The sequence below is a fragment of the Danio rerio genome, chromosome 9 (assembly GCF_049306965.1).
Source record: "Danio rerio strain Tuebingen ecotype United States chromosome 9, GRCz12tu, whole genome shotgun sequence".
NCBI lineage: Eukaryota > Metazoa > Chordata > Actinopteri > Cypriniformes > Danionidae > Danio > Danio rerio.
In genome coordinates, this window is record NC_133184.1 from 12,573,596 (window position 1) to 12,594,014 (window position 20,419).

The 20,419-nt window shown below is 35.9% G+C and overlaps 2 protein-coding genes across 2 annotated transcripts in view; both read right to left on the reverse strand.

Moving 5' to 3' along the window:
* Positions 1-20,419, reverse strand: part of LOC141376079 (uncharacterized) — a 188,459-nt gene that overhangs the window by 53,748 nt on the left and 114,292 nt on the right. The window lies entirely within an intron of this gene.
* On the reverse strand, positions 3,265-20,336 carry ehhadh (enoyl-CoA, hydratase/3-hydroxyacyl CoA dehydrogenase). The gene is given in 7 exon segments (NM_207068.1): positions 3,265-4,607; positions 7,603-7,941; positions 14,663-14,767; positions 17,705-17,816; positions 18,015-18,184; positions 19,812-19,915; positions 20,236-20,336. Coding segments are annotated over 7 exon segments (2,157 nt in total). The 5' UTR covers positions 20,310-20,336; the 3' UTR covers positions 3,265-3,354.

Below are 20,419 nucleotides of genomic sequence, written 5' to 3' on the forward strand. Positions count from 1 at the left end.
ACAGTACATAACATTTTTACTAGCTATTTTTCAAGATAAAGTGCAACTTACAAGTTTAACTAGGTTAATTAGGCAAGTTACAGCAATTAGCCAAGTCATTGTATAACTGTGGTTTGTTTTGTAGACAATTGAAAACAACAGTGCTTAAGGGGCATTATTGCAGAATATTGACTTTAAAAAGGTTTTTAATAAAATAAAAACTGCTTTTATTCTAGCTGTAATAAAACAAATAAGACTTTCTCCAGAAGAAAAATATTATAGGAAATACTGTGAAAAATTCCTTGCTCTGTTAAACATCATTTGGAAAATATTAAAAAAAAAAAACCACATAAAGGAATAATAATTTTGACATTGACTGTATATAGTAGAGAAAGAGAGAGAGAGAGAGAGAGAGAGAGAGAAAGATGAGAGAGAGAGAGAGAGAGAGAGAGAGAGAGAGAGAGATTACTGATTTGCATTTACTCTTTATAGACTGCCATACCATCTGTGGACATAGTTCAAAGGGTAAATGCAGAGGTTTGTGGCGTTTAATTAAACAGCCTCAAATATATTTGGGCGGCAGCAGCAGCAGCAAATACCAATTAACTTATCCCTTGCAGCAAAGCACAAATCACATTATACATACTACACATCACAGTCCAGCCTTTCCACATAGACCCTCCTTAGTCAAAATAATTAAAAGCTCCTCAAACTGAACGCACAGCCATTTAAATGATACAATTTCCATTTTTTTATGTTGAGATTTACACATCATATGCAAGCTCAATAAATATGCTTTCTATCTTTACCAAACAATCTTTACTAAATATTCCAATGATAGCCTAAATTAAATTTGATACTTTTCACTCAATTTTTGATACAATGTATTTTTGACAATTGTAACAAATATACTGACGTGGTCCAGTGTCACACATACAGTGCTCAGCATATACTGTATAGGCTATATCTGTCCATTCACATCCAGTCCCTGGACTGCATTGCAAACTGCGGTCATACCTAAAAAACATGTTCTTCCTCCTTTAGAGCGGCAGCGGTACAAGGTGCGGCAGTAATGGTCATGTTAAAGTCTTACCTACTGTATAAGTACAGCCCTCACAAATCTATCTTTTATATTCATATTTTTAATAGGAAGCTATGCAATAATGTATTTGTGCATATACATTAGATTACTCAGTACTGAAGCATATCTGGATATAAATGCCAACTAGAGCTAATCTAAAAAAAAATCACTTGCGCTAATAGTCCAAAAACTAGTTCACTCAAATCTGTCATAGAAAAATATTAAATAGAATTTTAAAAAAGAAGAAAAGTCAACAAAAGTAAAAAAAAAAAAAAAAAAAAAAAAAAATATATATATATATATATATATATATATATATATATATATATATATATATATATATATATATATACAGTATATATATATATATATATATATACAGTATATATATTTATATATATATATATATATATATATATATATATATATTGTTGAAATTTTGTAGCTTGTAGATTTTATCATTGCAATATTTTGCTTGAATTCAATTGCATTATATTTCAATTTCTAAATATGTTTGGTGACTAAAATATTCATTCATTCGTTCATTCATTCATTCGTTTTCTTTTCGGCTTAGTCCCTTTATTAATCTGGGATCGCCAAAGCGGAACGGAACTGCCTGTGAACATCCCACAGGGAAACATCCATACACCCCTTGATACACCCTCATTCACACACATACACTAGGGACAATTTTAGCGTACCCAATTCAGCTATACCACATGTCTTTGGACTTGTGGGGAAAACTAGAGCACCCAGAGGAAACCCATGCGAACACGGGGAGAACATGCAAACTTCACACAGAAACGGCAACTGACCCAGCCGAGGCTAGAACCAGCGACCTAAGGCGACAACGCTACCCACTGCGCCACTCTGACTAAAATATTATTTTAATAAATATATCTGTTTAAAAATCTGTTTTATTTAAATGCACCAAAATACATTGCCTATATTCACTGAGAATTAAAGAAAAATATTCATTTTCAAAAAGGGGTGTACTCAATTATGCTTAGCACTGTATATTTGTACTGCATATATTCACAGTAGCACTGAAATGTTGGGGTAAGATTTTTGGTTTAAATTTACATTAATCGATTTCTATTTTAAATAATTCTTGATTTGTTTAACTACTTTATCAAAGAATCTTGAAAAAATATCACAAACAAATATGTAGCACAACTGTTTTCAATGCTGAAAATTATAATATGGGCTTCTTGAGCAGCAAATCAGCACATTGAAATGATTTCTGAAGGCTTGTGTGACAATGAAAACTGTAGTAAGTATGCAACAAATCCTGCTTTGAATCACATAAATCAATGTACAGTTGAAATCAGAATTATTAGCCAGCTTAGATTTTTATTCTTTTTTAAATATTTATCAAATGAAGGAAATTTTCACAGTATGTCTGATAATATATTTTTTTCTGGAGAAAGTCTAATTTGTTTTATTTCGACTGGAATAAAAGCAGTTTTGAATTTTTTTTAAAAAACATTTTAAGGTCAAAATAATTAGCCTCTTTAAGCTATATTTTGTTCGATAATCTACAGAACAAACAATCAGTATACAATAACTTGCCTAATTATAAAAATAAAAAGGGGTGCTGATAATTCACGGGGGCTAATAATTCTGACTTCAACTGTATATCTTCTACCCTTTAAAAAAAAAAAAAATAGTACACAGAATTCTCAACACAATCTCACAGCAATTTGTAACTTTTTGATTTAGTGGCTAATTCGTATGAATTTGTATGATCTAATTCGAACAATTTAGTCCGATTTTCTCATTAACCAATGATGGTTGGGGTAAGGGATGGGGTTGGATGCCACACCTCCTTTCTAAAATCGTACATTTTCGTACAACTGAACTCGTACGAATTAACCACTAAACTGTCAAAGCGTAAAATACTTACGTTTCCTTGTGAGTTCAGGCTGGAATTCTAACTGATAATAGTTTTGATGTTGGTGTTTGTGCAATTTCTGAGAAGCATCTCTTCCTGGAAAAATCCATCAAAGATAAAAAGGGCACTTGGCTAATGCAGAGTGAATGAAACACCAATATGACATCAGTGCAAAAATGAACAAGGTAATCACTGACAGTAGCCCTAATGGGAAACCGCAAGAGTTTGCTTCTAAGAAAAGCTAAAAATACACAGCCAGAGGCTATTAAAACCTATTCAAGGACACATAAAAATTGTCAAGAAGACGAGGTGAAGAGTTTAGAAAATCTATTCTTTATTAATGGCAGGTTTTTTGTAGTGCATTAAGCTGAACATATTTGGCACGTTGAACATAGTGCACTTAGAGATGACTGTGCATGCTTTTAATATGCTCTCTCCATTTCTGGATAGGAGGACTTCCGCGAGCCACAAGTTTTTTCAGCAGAGGACTGGGCTCCAAATGAGGCACATCAGGAAGGGCATGGTGGTAATACTCCAACCTCTCAAGCACTCTTTCCAGGCCCACCATGCTGGCGTAGAACATGGGTCCTCCTCGGTGCCTTGGAAAGCCATAACCGAACAGATAGATGACATCGATATCTTCAGGTTGGCCTGCAATTTTATCCTCCAGAATTCTAAAGCCTTCGTTGGCCAGGGCAAAAAGGCATCGCTCGATGATCTCCTGATCAGTGATTTTGCGTGGTTGAATTCCATACCTGCTCCTGTAGGTCTCCAGAAGGTTCTGGATCAGTGGGTCAGGCTTAGCGTTTGTATCCCCTGGTTTGTCATACATGTACCATCCACGACCAGTCTTCTGGCCAAACCGGCCTTGCTGGCAGACCATGTCTGGAATGGGGCAGTACTTTCGCCCTTGGCGTCTACGTGGAGGATTTTTGGGGTCAACATCAGGCCCGGTCAAGCCTGATTCTTTCCGGACTCTCCAACCAACGTCAAGACCTGCAAGATCAGACATCCTGAAGACTCCCATGGCGAAACCAAAGTCCTCCAGAGCCTTGTCGATTTGTTGAGGTGTTGCCCCTTCTTCCAGCAGGAAGGTGGCTTGCTCTAGGTAAGGCATCAGCATGCGGTTTCCAACAAAACCAGGGCAGTTTCCAACTGCCACACTCACCTTCCCCATCCTCTTCCCAAGGCTCATCGCTGTAGCTATGGCTTCCTTTGAGGAACGCGGCCCGCATACGACTTCCAGGAGCTTCATGACGTGAGCAGGCGAAAAGAAGTGCATCCCAGCAACAAGCTGAGGTCTGTCCGTCACACCAGCCAGCGCATCCACATCCAGACCAGAGGTGTTAGAGCAAAGCAGAGTGGCTGGTCTACACACCCTGGAGAGTTCCCTGAAAATCTGCTTCTTAAGTGCCATGTCTTCAAAGACCGCTTCAATGACGAGATCCACATCCTTCAGGTCCTGCAGACTGAGGGAGAACTTGAGGAGATTGAGGGAGGCACTCACTCCTCGTCTTTTAGCATCTCTCTCCAGCATGCCAATCACCATCTGCCTGCCCGTCTCCAAGAGTTTCTTTTCTGACTCCACAGCTATGACAGAAATTCCCACTCGTGCCAAAGACACAACTATCCCCCTTCCCATAGTGCCTAGACCTAGAAGGGTGACATATTAATGGTTAATAGGGAGCAAAACCAAACCACCAATTTGAAATAGCATCAAACAACATAGGCACATTGGCAGCTGGTGAAATGGTGGCAGATTTCTATGCATGATGGTTTGCAAACTGCCTCTGTTGATAAGAGAACATGTCTGCTTGTCTTAAATTTCAGGCATACATATTTTCAACATTAGAAGCACTTAAGGTTCACAAAACCCTCGAGTACTTTTTTAGAGATTTTAACAGATTTGTGTGTGTTAAGCATCAGTTAAGACAATGTTAGCACCTGTTAGCTTTAATTGTGGGAAAAACTGGATAATTTTGAGCTTTTGTCAGCTCACTTCAGCTTCCGGGTTTAAAATGATTTTTGGGGCGGGATCAAAATCGGCGAAGTAGTGCAAAACTCCAAGTGCAAAGATAACGCGTCGGTTTCTCATTATTATTCATAGCTGAGTTTTCTTATCCTATGAGAAGAGCTGGCTACTAAATTATTCATAACTGCCAAGCTGTGAGACACGGACCCACGGCACAGAGTATTTAGCTGTTCATGAAGGGTCGTATGTGTGTGTTTCCATGATCCACAGGGTTTGTTGCATGTTTTTCCCCGCGATGCTGTCAGGGCCAATACAGCAAAGCTGTTTGTGTGCAGCAAGCATTTTTGTCAGGAGAGCAGTACGAGAATTGGAGAATGGCGGATGTTGTCTTTTATCAGGAGTTTGTTCACATTTAGACACATCACCGTTCTGCTGTGTTTGCCTAAATCCTCTAGATTACCAACAGGGCTAATGGTTAAAATAGACAGGGCAAGAGACCTGGTGCACTGAGTCTGCATTCAGACCTATGATTCAGACCTGAGGATTGAGGGAGAAGTCCTCATTTATAGTGTTTATATGAACACGATTTTCTTTATAATAGTATAAATTGTGGTTATCTGTATATGAAGTAACGAATAACAAATGTAGCAGAGCATTAAATTACTGTTTATTTCTTTGCATTTTAACTTAGTAAACTATAAAATCATGCGTCTCCTTTGTGTTTGTTTCTCATTTTGTGAGCTGACTGATAACAGTTGTTCGCTCCCTCCTTCTACCCTGCTGGCCACACCCACTCCTGCCCTTTGCTCGCAGAGCTCCACGCCCATTATGATGCATCTTTTGAAAAAAATCTGAGGTAGACCTGAACCGAAAGTGGGGGGTGTCATGACCCTTTAATAGTAACCAATAAGTGCATACTACGCTGCCCAAGATAAGAATACTGAACAGAAATTAGACAATTAATATATATTTTTAATATATAAAAGTTTTGTATTGTTCTACAAATGTACCAAATGTCAGCATTGAAATCACTTTAAGTTAAATAATTTTAAATAACTTTGAAATGTGAATAAATGCCACACATAATAATAATAATAATAATAATAATAATAAAAATAATGATAATAACAACAACAGTACTAATAATCATAATAATATTTGTTCCACAGATGAAAGTCACTTTGAATGACATGCATGATTTATGAAATTAATATTATTATTATTATTTACTGTAAAAGTTTTATTGTCTACACCAGCGGTTTTCAAACTGTGGGTCGCGACCCACAAGTGGGTCGCACAGTGAACAAAGGTGGGTCGCGCAACGTCACATAGCTGCAGCTATATTTACATTTCGGTGAATCAAAACCAGTATGACTGACGGCAATAAATCAAAAACCTCTTACCCTAAAAATATCTAAAGTGTGTTTCCTACAAAAAAGACAAAGCTGGTTATGTTTCACAGCTGTCTTTTTCTTTTTTTCGCTCGACATTACTAGCACTGAGCCGTTTGAGCTCTCGCAATCTGCATTTAGCCGGTAGAGCTTGCGCAGAACGGAGCTCTCAGTAAGGGACCGTCGGAAAAGTGCTTCTTTCTTTCGTTTTTTTTTTCTTTTTGCTCCTTCCAGCGTGTTTTACTTTAAACACTACTAATTTTCTCTTAAATGAGCACAAACAGTTACTAAAGTAATTGAATGCTTCATTATAGATCTGTGTATTCTTACATTAACAAAACACAATCAAACAAAACACAATGAGAGATTCATTTGCTGCTCTTCACTAAATAGCTATAGTAAGTTTAATCAATATGCAAATACAATTGAAAGTGAATAATAGATTTTCGAGCTTTATTTAATTTCTGGATAAGCCATTGATTTTAATTGGCTAAACCTTTTATTTTATTGTCAATATTTTCTAATGTTTGCTATGTATTTGCCAAAAATGCCATATTTTTTCCATCCCAATGTTGACAGATTGCTAATCAATAAATAGCTATAGTGCTATCTGTAAGTTTTAACGTTACCTAATGTTATGGAAGGGCATAGTTATTATCGAAAATAGTAATAGTAATGTAACTACCCCCATCATTCCTTCCTCAAGCAAATGTGTAAATATTAGATCAATTCAGCAATAATGTTAATTGCATTGGCATATGTATCTGACCTTTTCCCAGCTTGTAGTAGTCGATCAAAAAGCTATTTAGTTTCTTATGACTATACACTAGCCGTGGAATTTGCTGTGATGTGACGGGGCTTGATCAAAGATTGATCATATTCTCTTTTAAAAAAAGAAGAGTATCTTTTTCAACAAAAAAATGATCACAGTTACAGCCAGCATCCAACAAAAAGCAGTTCGAGCCTTATCTTGTGCATATCAAATCACAAAATCCAAAAAGCCACACACCATATATTTTTGACTGCTTTAAATGGATAAAAATTTTTTTACCCATTTTTCCATATTAAAATATTATGGTGGGTCTTGAGATTGAATTACTTGCCTAGGTGGGTCCCGGAATAAAAAAGTTTGGGAATCCCTGGTCTACACAATGAAAGTCAGTGAAATCCAATAAAAATGTATTTATCATTATTATTATAGGCTATAACCATGTAAGTAATACCTACTGTAGTGTTGAAAATATAATATCATAAATAATATAATAAAGACTTTCTCATTTGTTACCTATGACGGCCGCACTCTGGATCTCTCTGGGTTTGCTATTGTTCCACTGAGCTCCACTGGGTAAAATCCACTTCTCAGCCGTCCTCTGAGCAAAGAAGCTGTACTGAAGAGCCTGAGCCTGGCCTGAGCTGAAGAGAGTGGCCATCAGTTCACCTTCCCTTTTTATCCCCTCACTGTAAGGCAGTGTAGCTGCCCGCACCGCCTGAACACAAGCCAAAGGTGCCATCACACCTCGAGCCTTCTTTTGGACCTGCATGGTGGCTGCTTCAAATATGCCATCCAGACCTGGAGGACACGGTGTGGTCAGCATGCTCAGTCTTCGAGAAGACAGTGGTTTGCCTATAAAAAATATGAAAGTAAAACATAATAGATTTAAAGTACACTGAAAAAAAATCATTCAATTTTCTAAATTTAAGATAAGTGGTTGCAAACAATTTATTTAGGCAGAATTTAAACAAACAAGTTAATCGTAGTAATGTTCAACTTAATTTGTTTGTTTAAATTCAGCCCACATAAATAGTTTGCAACCAATCAGGCTGAAACTTTCAGTGCATTATGGTTAAGCTCTTTAGTTACCCCAAAAGTCTTTTCTGTTCTGAACTGTGGCTTCTGGTTAACTATAATCCCAACATTTAAACTCAACACTCCTGCGATTTTACTATTGCAGACATGCACATTGCGATATAGATGCTGAAACTATATATTGTGCAGCCCTACTATTGTCTATTTTTAAAGAAGGGGATGGGTTATCAGTTCATGTCCCGCCCATCATCCAGTTTCAACAGAAACTGTCACCTCAAACAAAGCTGCATATTTCAAGGCACTTCAGGGGACCTGTGAGAGTATTGAACCTGGCGTTATATATATATGTACATATTTATTTTTCAACAATATATGTAAAAACCTACCCATACATGTGTTATTTTTTTATTCACATGGCTGTGCTTTCAGTTCGAGGGGAACTTTTAATTAATTTGGCTTTAAAGATCTGTCGAATGTGGAATATCGGGACTTGTGCTTTGCTGCAAAGAACACTTTATGTGCTAATTGCTAATTATTTTATTTTATTTTTTTTTTTTTTACTGGAACTAGTCTATGGATGCTAGTTTGAAAACCGCTGAAGTATAACATGAAAATGCCAATGAGCCAGACAACGTCAATGTCTACATCTCAGCTTTACACCCATTCACACTTCTACATTCCTGGCCACGCATATACATGCACACACAACAAATCAACACACACACACAACAGCTCATCAAAACTGAATTTCTAGTGCTTCTAGCATTTGACTTCCTGCCTCAGTAAAAGGATTACGCAGGGCGGTACTTGATTCAATATAGCGTCTAACTGCATTAGATTCATCTTTCTCTCTGGAATCTGGGTCACTCTGATGAGCTTTAAAGGGCCAGCAGAACCACAAACCAACATTTTTGTCCACTTTCACCACTGTTAATGCAGGACACTGCAAGTAAATGAGCTAAAAAAAAAAGTTATTCTTCTACAGTTGACTGGTCATATAAAACATTGCAAAAAATGTCAATATTTTGACAAATGTTGTGTCTAAGTATTTAAATGAAATGTTATTTAATTGAATATTCACTAATTTATACACATTTCTAGCCCAAAATCTGAACAATAGATGAAGAATGAGTATATGCAATTAAGTTTGTCTGTGTTGTATTGGATCATAAAATTAGTTGAAAACCGCAAATAAATAATGTAATATCAAAATTAGTAAAAACTGAAGCAATAGTGTATAAAGCAAGATTTATCCTGGACAATAAATCAATGTATATATTACTTAACACACTTATATTGCCATATATATGAGTTGTTGTGTTGAAATTTGGGGGAATACATATAAATCTAATTTATGAGCCGTGGAACATACAAATCCTTTATTTTTTAAATTAAAGATACTCAAGTTCAATGATTTGGTTAGATTTAAATTATTAGATTTAAATAATTTTTGGTTAGATTAAAACAGCACAATTTATGTTTAAAGCTAGGAATAAATTACTTCCAAAATGCATACAATTTTTTTTTGAAGAAAGACAAGGGGCATATAATCTGAGAGAAAAACTAAATTTTAGGGGGTTAAAAACAAGGACAACTTTAAAAAGTTTGTGTATGCCTGTATGTGGGGTAAAACTATGGAACAGTCTAGATCAGACTCTCAAACAATGTCAGCATAATAATCAATTTAAAAAGTTGTATAAATATATATTACTAAAGAAATATAATGATGAAGGTGATTGACAAAGGATAAAAAGAGAAAGGTATGACATTTTAATTAATGGCTATTTGCAGTACTGTTTTTTTCTTTTCTTTGGGTCTATGTAATGTAATGTAATGTGTATTTATATAGCGCATTTATTGTGTATGGCCATACACCCAAAGCGCTTTACAATCATGAAGGGGGTCTCTTCACACCACCACTAGTGTGAAGCATCCACTTGGATGATGCGACGGCTGCCACAGGACAACGGCGCCAGTGCGCTCACCACACACCAGCTATTGGTGGAGTGGAGAGACAGTGATCGAGCCAATTCGGTGGAAGGGAATGATTGGGAGGCCATGGTCGTAAGGGCCGATAGAGGGACTTTGGCCAGGACACCAGGGAAAGGCCATGAGAAGTGCCATGGGTTTTTAATGACCACAGAGAGTCAGGACCTCGGTTTAACGTCTCATCCGAAAGACGGCACCCACTGACAGTGAAGTGTCCCCTTCACTTTTACTGGGGCATTAGGACTCACACAGACCACAGGTTGAGCACCCCCTGCTGGCCTCACTAACACCACTTCCAACAGCAACCTAGTGTTCCCTAGTGGTCTCCCATCCAGGTACTGACCAGGCTCAGCCCTGCTTAGCTCCAGTGAGTAACCGGTCTTGGGCTGCAGGATGACATGGCTGTGGCTATGTTACAAAATGTAAAGGTACAAATAAATTCAAACATATAATGTCAAAGATGCAAAAAGGATAAAATATCAAGTAATATTTCAAGTAAAAAAAAAGAGATAGGTAAAAAAAAAAATAAGTTTAAGTAATACACAAATGATGTATGTGGTAATGGGGAGGGAAAATAATAAGCTTGTGCTTCATCCCACTCCATTTTCAACCATGTTGCTATGTATTTTTTTATATTTTAGGTATGATATTTTTGTTCGAAAATAAATAAATCAAATCAGTTTCAAAATTCTTGTTTAATTTTTCTCACAATTTATTTATGCTGTCCCAACACAAATCGATTAAGTTAACTCAACACTTTTAACAAATTTATGTGGATTGAACATAAAAAATAAAATAAGTTGTCCTAATGAAATCTCAAGAATTGTGTTGTTTCAGCTTATTTTAAATAAGTAGTTTAAAAATATTTTTTGGGTGTAGAGGAGATTTTTAAAAATATTTTATATGATTCAATAATTAAAAAAATCCTGTGATAAATTAAAAAAAAATAAACGTAAATAATCAGGAATTTTCTGCATTAACAAATCCCTCTGTAAAAATACGGATAAAACTGTTGTGTATGTAAATGCTGCTGAAGTGGAGATTTTATTTTCAATTTAAAATGAAAATAATCCCATTTCAAGACAATTTATTTAAAAAAATATGAATTTTAATTGAAGTAAAAATAACACAAAAGCAAATTACAAAAAGCCTGTAATCTCAAAACGTACTGATGCATGAAGAAAACATTGTTTTGCCCTGCAGTGTCTTACATTAAAGATTATGATTTATTTATATCCTAAATTTAGAAGTTTCTCTCAATTTAGCGATAATCTGCAAATGATGCAGGACATATTTTCACTGTTCAGTGAATATGAGTAACAAGTAAATAAAAGTATACTGAGTGTATACTTCTGATATCTAGTGTGCTGTGCTGTTCTGGATGATATAGATGTTTGTGTGGTTAATCTGTGATGCTGTGGGCTGGACGTGAATCACTAATGCTGTGATTTATTTAAGTACGGCTGGGTCAGATCCTGATAGGTGCATGTGGCAGATGTTTCAGCAACTGCAAAGCAAGATAAATCTCTGTAGCGATGAGAGACGAGAGAGAGAGAGATGCTACAAAATGTGCTGAGGGAGAATCAGCATGGTTACTTTATACATTATTTTCTGTTAAAAATTATAACAAAAATAAAATATTAATTAAATAGTTAGCTAAACCAAACAGATATGGCTTGAATGTTTAATAGTTGATGTATTTAAATAGCAAAAAGGTTACGTTAATAAATCTTTAATCTTGTTATTGATTCAAAAACAATGATACACTCAAACATTTTATTTTACTTGTTCAAACTACTTAATTAAAATGAGCTTAAACAACACAATTCTTGAGATTTTATTGGGACAACTTAATATTTTTATGTTCAATAAAAGAGTTAAGTTAACTGGATTTGTGTTGGGACAACATGAATGAATTCTGAACCCTGCATTTTTTTAGTGTACAACAAAATATCATCATCAAGATTTATATCATCATTATGAAGTATAATAATATTCTTATATTGCTACTGTGCAAAATTGTTGAGTTGGTAAAGCTGAAATATTTTTAAATACAATTACTATACTCATTTGTATTACTTTCTTACATTTTATTTTGTATTAAATGTTGTTTTAAATAATTTCACTATCAATCCTTTTCTAATATGTAGATTCGGGTTGGGAGGCACGGTGGCTCTGTGGTTAGCACTGTCACCTCACAGCAAGAAGGTCGCTGGTTCGAGTCTCAGCTGGACCATTTGACATTTCTGTATATAGTTTGCATGTTCTCCCCATGTTCGCGCGGGTTTCCTCCGGTTGCTCCATTTTCCCCCACAGTCCAAAGACATATGCTGTAGGAGAATCGAATAAGCTAAATTGTCCATAGTGTATGTGTGTGTGTAAATGTGAGAGTGTATGGGTGTTTCCCAGTACTGGGTTGCAACTGGAAGGGTATCCGCTGTGTAAAACATATGCTGGATAAGTTGGCGGTTCATTGTGCTGTGGCGACCTCTGAAGTAGAGACTAAGCTGAAGTAAAATGACTGAATGAATGAATGGATTTAGGTTTCGATAGACATGTTTTACTATTATTGTTTTTTTTTATTTAAATACTTGCTAATAAATTGAATTTTTATAATTATTATCATAATTTATTGAAATTTTACCAAATAAAAGCAATGCCACACACACACAGTACACATACATACATAAATATACTGTGACAAAAATAAGAAAGTAAATTCTTTATTAGTACACAATTAAAACTTGAGATATTAAAGCTACATAAATATATTACATGATAACTATCAAAACATTATTTCAGCTTTTCACAAATGGGAGCTCGTCCTAAAGCGAAATTTAAAACAAAATGGAAATTTATAGTATGATTCAAATATTTTGAAACATACTTGATTTGGTACACTTCATTTCAGTAGATATAAGTGTGTAAACCTTTAACCAGAAATAGTGAGCATTCAGAAGTTTTTCTGCTTTATTTGTCCCGTGAACTTGTTGTTAAGCGTTAACAATGTGTATCCTGCTAGGGTTCAAATTTATATATTTTTTTGCTTTGTGTTGATTTGTTATGTTGCCTTTTTTGTTTTTGTGAAGACTTCTGGGTAAAATTAACTCTTTTAATGCAGATTATTCATTCATTAAATTTCCTTCGGCTTAGTCCCTAATTTATCAGAAGTCACCACAGCGGAATGAACCGCCAAATATTCCGGCATATGTTTAACGCAGTGGATGCCCTTCCAGCCACAACCCTGGAAAACCCCCATTCACATTCACACACACTTATACACTACGGCCAACTCTGTTTACCCAATTCACCTGTAGCGCATGTCTCTGTGCTGTGGGAGGAGTACACGGAGGAAACCCGCATGAACATGGAGAGAAAATTCTCCACACAGAAATGGCCCAGCCAGGACTCGAACCAGTGACCTTCTTGCTGTGAGGCGACAGTGCTAACCACTGAGCCACTGTGCCACCCTAGTGGAAATTATATCATAATATAATATACTTCTATTAAGGTAAAAAGATTCACATTCATGAGTTTGATCATCAAGGCTAGTTCCTGGTCATTCCCTTTTAAACAAATTCCCGGTAGAATCAACATGTTTACATCCTGCCATATTTGAATGCTCTGGACTGTTTATAATAGCCATTTCCCTTCAGTCAGTGAAGTCAGGTGCATTTGGCTCACGTCCACTATACCTGTGCCACGTCTGCTATTGCAATTCCATTTAGTTGACTGTTGTGAGGATTTGGCCGTGTTGATCTTCGCTCAGCGTGTGATTACAGTGAGCGAGCATTAGTTGTGTGGCCAATCTTTAATCTCCCTCCAAAGCTTATCCTGACTCCACATGAACCCTGATCTCTCCGTAAGACTGTCACATTACAAAAGATCTGCTCTCTCCTAGCCTCAGCGAGAATACAACCAACAGCAACGCTTTACCATAGACCTCCAAAAGATGAATCGCTTCACATGAATCAAGCAGTCCTTTCAATGGTTTAATTGCTCTCAAATGATTCTTTCATTATTGGAGGAAATGAGGGGTCAAGCAGCAGTTGAAGGATTGACATTAATTTTCCAGAGAGCGTCTAATAACTTTGCAGAAAATTCACTATTCAATATATGATCATTAATAAAGATTTTATACTTCCCTTGAATCATAACAGCCAGTCCCTAAATACAATTATTACCATGTTTTTTGAGTTTTAGATCATATAAACAACATCTTATCATAAAACTGAATAAAAGATAGGCAATACTCCACAAGAACTTGACTGCTATTAAAAATGTAATCTGCTCAAAACGTTCTTCAGTGCTCAGAAGGGCCGCAATTAATATTCGAATAATGTTTGCTCCTTTTCACTTCTTGAAAAATGGATCAGCAGCACAGAACGGCTCTGAATCTCGTTGACAAGGATATGAAACATTAATTCCATTTGCTGCGACAAAGGATTTATCTGGTGCTTCCCCCCTGACTCTGAAAGCCTGCCAAAGACTCGGATTCCCTTACGCTCGTTTAATATCCGTATTTCTGCTTCACAGGCACAAAACATACCTACAGCCTTCAGAGCGAACTCCAGAGCCACCTCACAAGTATTCTGCTCTGTGACCTGGTCCACCATGCCCAGCTTCAAAGCCTCCTGGGCTGAGACGTGGCGTCCTGTTAGAAAAAAAAAAAGAAATAAATAGTTCAACTGATGCTAAACTGAGCCATGTAGGATGCTTTACTAGACTATTTTTCTTAATATATTATGACACCGGGTGAGGAAAATCCCAGCGTAATCATAAAACAACTGAAATCACATTTGTGCTCATTTGTAAAAAGTCTGGTTCACACAAAAATTTCAATTAATAACTTGCGCTCACAAATGTTCAATCCTGCATGCTGTTATTTAACCACAGGAATAAACGTCTAGAGAATGTTCAAAAGAAATGTATGAAATAAGCACTGCAAAAAAAACATTCCTTTTGTGTTCCACTGTAAAATTAACAGTTTATGAATCAAGAATAATATGAGGGTATGTGTTAATTTTTGGATGAATTAATGTTGTAAGCCCAAGTTAAATCATTTGCAAACAATATACAATGCTGACATCTAGTGGGAGTCTTTTTCAATCCTGAGAACAGAATGAGGTAATACATAGGGAATATTCTCAGCAAATCACTCCCTCTGTGTACAGTTTTTTCTGCTAACTGAATTTTGGTCATTGAATGTTTTTACAGGAGTAAATTTAACATGTTATGTTGAGTTTTGGTCAGTAAATTGCTTTTACAGAGGTAAATTTAACATGCTATGTTGAATTTAGGTCATTAAATGTTTTTTACTGAGGTAAATTGAACATGTTATATTATGTTTTGGTCACTAAATGGCTTTTACTGAAGTAAATGTAACATGTTATTTTGAGTTTTGGTCATGGAATGGATTTTACAGAGGTTAATTTAACGTGTTGAGTTTTGGCCAGTGGATGGATTTTACAGAGGGAAATTTAACATGTTATGTTGAATTTTGGTCATTAAATGGTTTTTACTAAGAGAAATGTAACATTATATTATGTTTTGGTCACTAAATGGCTTTTACTGAAGTAATTAAATGTAACATGTTATGTTAAGTTTTGGTTATTGAATGGTTTTTACTGAGGTTCATTTAACATGTTGAGTTTTGGTCATTGAATGGCTTTTGCTGAGGTAAAATTAGCATGTTATGTTGAGTTTTGATCATTGAATGGCTTTTAATGAGGTAAATTTAACATGTTGAGTTAAGTTTTGGTCAATGAATGGCTTTTACTGAGGTAAATTTAACATTTTGTGTTGAGTTGTAGTCATTGAATGGCTTTTACTGAGGTAAATTTAACATTTTGTGTTGAGTTGTAGTCATTGAATGGCTTTTACTGAGGTAAATTTAACATTTTGTGTTGAGTTGTAGTCATTGAATGGCTTTTACTGAGGTAAATTTAACATTTTGTGTTGAGTTGTAGTCATTGAATGGCTTTTGCTGAGGTAAATTTAACATTTTGTGTTGAGTTGTAGTCATTGAATGGCTTTTACTGAGGTAAATTTAACATTTTGTGTTGAGTTGTAGTCATTCCCTGCTGAAAAATCCAGCTTAAACCAGCCTAGGCTGGTTGGCTGGTTTTAGCTGGTCGACCAGGCTGGTTTTAGAGGGGTTTTGGCCACTTCCAGGCTGGTTTCCAGCCATTTCCAGCCTGGTCTTAGCTGGTCAGGCTGGAAAATGACCAGACAAATCCAGCTAAAACCAGCTTGACCAGCCTGGTTTACGCTGGATATAGCTGGTTTTGTCTGGACTTCCAGCTTGGCTAGGCTGGTCAAGCTGGTTTTAGCTGGTCATCTCCCAGCCTGACCAGCTAAGACCAGGCCTGAAATGGCTGGAAACCAGCCTGGAAGTGGCCAAAACCCCTCTAAAACCAGCCTGGTCGACCAGCTAAAACCAGCCAACCAGCTTAGGCTGGTTTAAGCTGGATTTTTCAGTAGGGTTGAATGGCTTTTACTGAGGTAAATTTAACATTTTGTGTTGAGTTGTAGACATTGAATGGCTTTTACTAGGGTAAATTTAACATGTTGTGCTGAGTTGTAGTCATTGAATGGCTTTTACTGAGGTAAACCTAACATGTTATGTTGAGTTTTGGTCATTGAATGGCTTTTACTGAGGTAAATTTAACATGTTATGTTGAGTTTTGGTCATTGAATGGCTTTTACTGAGGTAAATTTAACATGTTATGTTGAGTTTTGGTCATTGAATGGCTTTTACTGAGGTAAATTTAACATGTTATGTTGAGTTTTGGTCATTGAATGGCTTTTACTGAGGTAAATTTAACATGTTATGTTGAGTTTTGGTCATTGAATGGCTTTTACTGAGGTAAATTTAACATGTTATGTTGAGTTTTGGTCATTGAATGGCTTTTACTGAGGTAAATTTAACATGTTATGTTGAGTTTTGGTCATTGAATGGCTTTTACTGAGGTAAATTTAACATGTTATGTTGAGTTTTGGTCATTGAATGGCTTTTACTGAGGTAAATTTAAACATGTTATTGTACATGTAGTTCCCAGGATGGTTTATTGACATTATTTGGTGATTTTTACTGGAAATATGATTCACTTCAAGATAGACTGTTTCTTTAAACATACAGTAAACTCTGATGTACATTCATGTTTTTAATATTGGTATAACTACAGTGTTATAACAAATGCTTTTATAAAATTATTATAATCATCGCCATACAATATGTTTAAATTGCATAAAATCATTAAATTGCACTTTAAGCTAAACACAAGTATCTTAAAAATTGACTAGTAAAATAATATGTACTGTAATCATGGCAAAGACAAAAGAAATGAAAGAAAGAAATCTTCTTACTGTTAAACCTTGCTTGGGCAATGTTTGTAAAATAATAAAAATTTCACAGCTGGGCTAATTATTTTGTCTTTAATTGTATATTTCACACATTTGCACCTGTTCACTTTTGTCCAAAATGTTTTTGGGGGTCTTGCAGAGAAAGTGTGTGATTGAAGTTAGCAACGGGGCCAAAATCAGTTGGAATGAATTGCAGGTTTGCCAGTGCGATAAGTGTATGATTTACCAGTGGTGATCAGTTCTAGGGCAGCAGGAATTCCAATGAGTCTGGGTAGACGCTGTGTTCCCCCCGCAGCTGGCAGAATGCCTAAAGTCACCTCTGGAAGTCCAAGACGTGCCTTGAACACATAATACAGGACAAGTTCTTCTTCTAAACCACAAAAAAACAACCTTGCCCTGCTATGATAACTTGGAGAAACATTGATATCAAAGTTCAACCAATTAACTAAAGACCAGATCAGCACTGGACAGCATTGCGCAAGCTAGTCGTTAGAATGAATGCTTTAAAGAATAAACAGCAGCATAAAATGGTTTACCTTGTAGTGTGCAATGCGGTAATGACAGACTAGGGCTAATTCAAAGCCTCCACCTAAAGCAACCCCTTCTATGGCAGCAACCACAGGCTTCTCTCCTGCCTCTATGGCATCCAACAAAGGAACCAGTGGAGGTCCTCTCAATGGTCCAGCAAACTCACGGATGTCAGCACCTGCAGAAGAATGCATCAACATCTGACATGAGTTGGTCTCTAGAAAGTGAGGTATCTAAAACCATGTTAAAATAAACCGATTTGGTGAGAAATTACTATTTCAATTCATAAAATAGTATGCATTTTCCCTGGACTGATAGTTTAGCCAAAAATGAAAATGACACCATAATTGACTCACCCTCAATCTACCTCGGTTTCTTTGACTTTCTTTGTTTTGAGTTTTATTCTGGCTTTTCCATATTGTATAATACTGTTGGTAGGAGCCCTTTTTAAGGCTTTAAAAAGTGAATAAATCCATAAAAAAAATAACTTACATGGTGCCCGAGGGTTTATTCGTTTCAGTAACAAAATAATTTTACATTTTGTAATTATAAATTCAAATCACTGACTCCAGTGGCTGCCAAACGCTCTGCTGCAACTTTTTATTTATTTATTTAAATTTACAATAAACATTCCCAACAATTTCTTGGCTGACCTCTGACTTGACATACTGTACTGTATGTAAGACACATTTACAGCAGCTCTGGTGAGAGCAGACGAATGTGGATAGTAGTAGAAGCTCCACACAGTTTATGTGAAGAGAAGATGACAACAAACAACAAATGACATTACCCAACAGCATTATACAGCAAAGAAGAGCAAGAATAAAACTTAAAATTACTTGAAGTGTGTTCATCTGAAAGAACAAAATCATATACGCCAAAGTTGGCTTGAGAGTGAGTAAATTATGAGGTAATTTTCATTTTTGGGGAAACTCTGGTAGTACTTTGTTTTAAAGTCACTGTTTTGCATACACAGTACTTACTGTGTCATAGTCATTATATAACCTGAGTAGCTAGTCCTAAACCTACCCCTGAACCTAGCCTTTAACTGTGTAGTTGCCTTATAAATCCTTGCACTTTCTTCGGTAGTAACACTGTAAGTACACGTCAAAACCATATACAACTATTATGCAATTTATTCATATTATGTAAAAAAATTTAAGCACTAAGCCTCCGAGTACAAGCAAAAACATTCAGAGCATAATGCTAAACTTGCGCTTGGTCAAACATTAGCGCAATATGAAACAGTCAATATTGTAAAAATAGAATTAATCTTATGTATTTTTGAGTAAAAGGGATAAAAACGTTTGAAAATATGTTTTCTTGTGTAATTCCACTAGATGGCAATAGTTATTTATTCAACTATGGACCGTCCAAGAGGTACATCAGGTGGATTTTTAGGACTTTTAGCTGAAACCACGGTCCATGGTGGTCAACAACTCAAAAAAAAAAAAAAAAAAATGTCAAGAGTGTAAAAAAAGCAAAACAAAACACATGGCTCCTGACCTCACACTGAGATAATATGAATATAAACAAAAAGTGAAGATTATTTACAATATTATTATCTTTAATGTACAGTGTCATTACACAAATAGCAAGCAAATTTAAATGTTAACCCCTTTAAGGCTACAATAAGTCGACTTTTGGCCTAATTGGAAGGCTGGAAGAGTCAAGTTTTGCTGGTGGCAAATTCCAAAGTCTATCTATTTAGTAGCCAAAAGGCAGAGCCAGTCTGCAGATTTTGGAGTCATAGTTGACAGATTTCACAGAAAAGCAATCTTTTGTTTTTGGTTTTATATACTAACCTCCACAGAATCGCCCATTCTCTCCACAGATCACCACAGCCGTGACCTTTGGGTCACTCAGGGCTCGCTCCATGGTCTTCGAGATGGCATGACGCACTGCAGAACTGAGAAGAAAGAGCAAGTTAATCCATACAGATACTGACTTAAATGAACTTATAATAAAGCTCTTGAATAGTCCTTTCAATGATGCTATGTTGCAAACTTGTAATAATTTTATGACTTATTTATTGTTATTTTAAATATGCAAAACTTTTTGGACATGCGATCAATTACATTCAACCATATATTGTGTGCGAGCTCATCAATCACTATAGTTTGAGGTTTATTTATGGAGAACACTTACAAATTGATTAAAAAATGAAAGCGCAAGTTTTAACAATAAACGTTTTAACGTTACTATTTTAACAATAAAGTTTTCACTCACCTTAAGGCATTGACTGGTGGGTTAGTAAGAGTGATCAGAGCTACTGATCGTTTAACAAGTTCATATCGGGCCATTATGTTGAGCTCAACTGTGCTGCTATGCGTAGAAAGAACTGCAGGACTTTGAAACTTGTGACCAGAGAACTCAAGTGCGCCAATATGCAATCACACCCACTCCTGCTTTC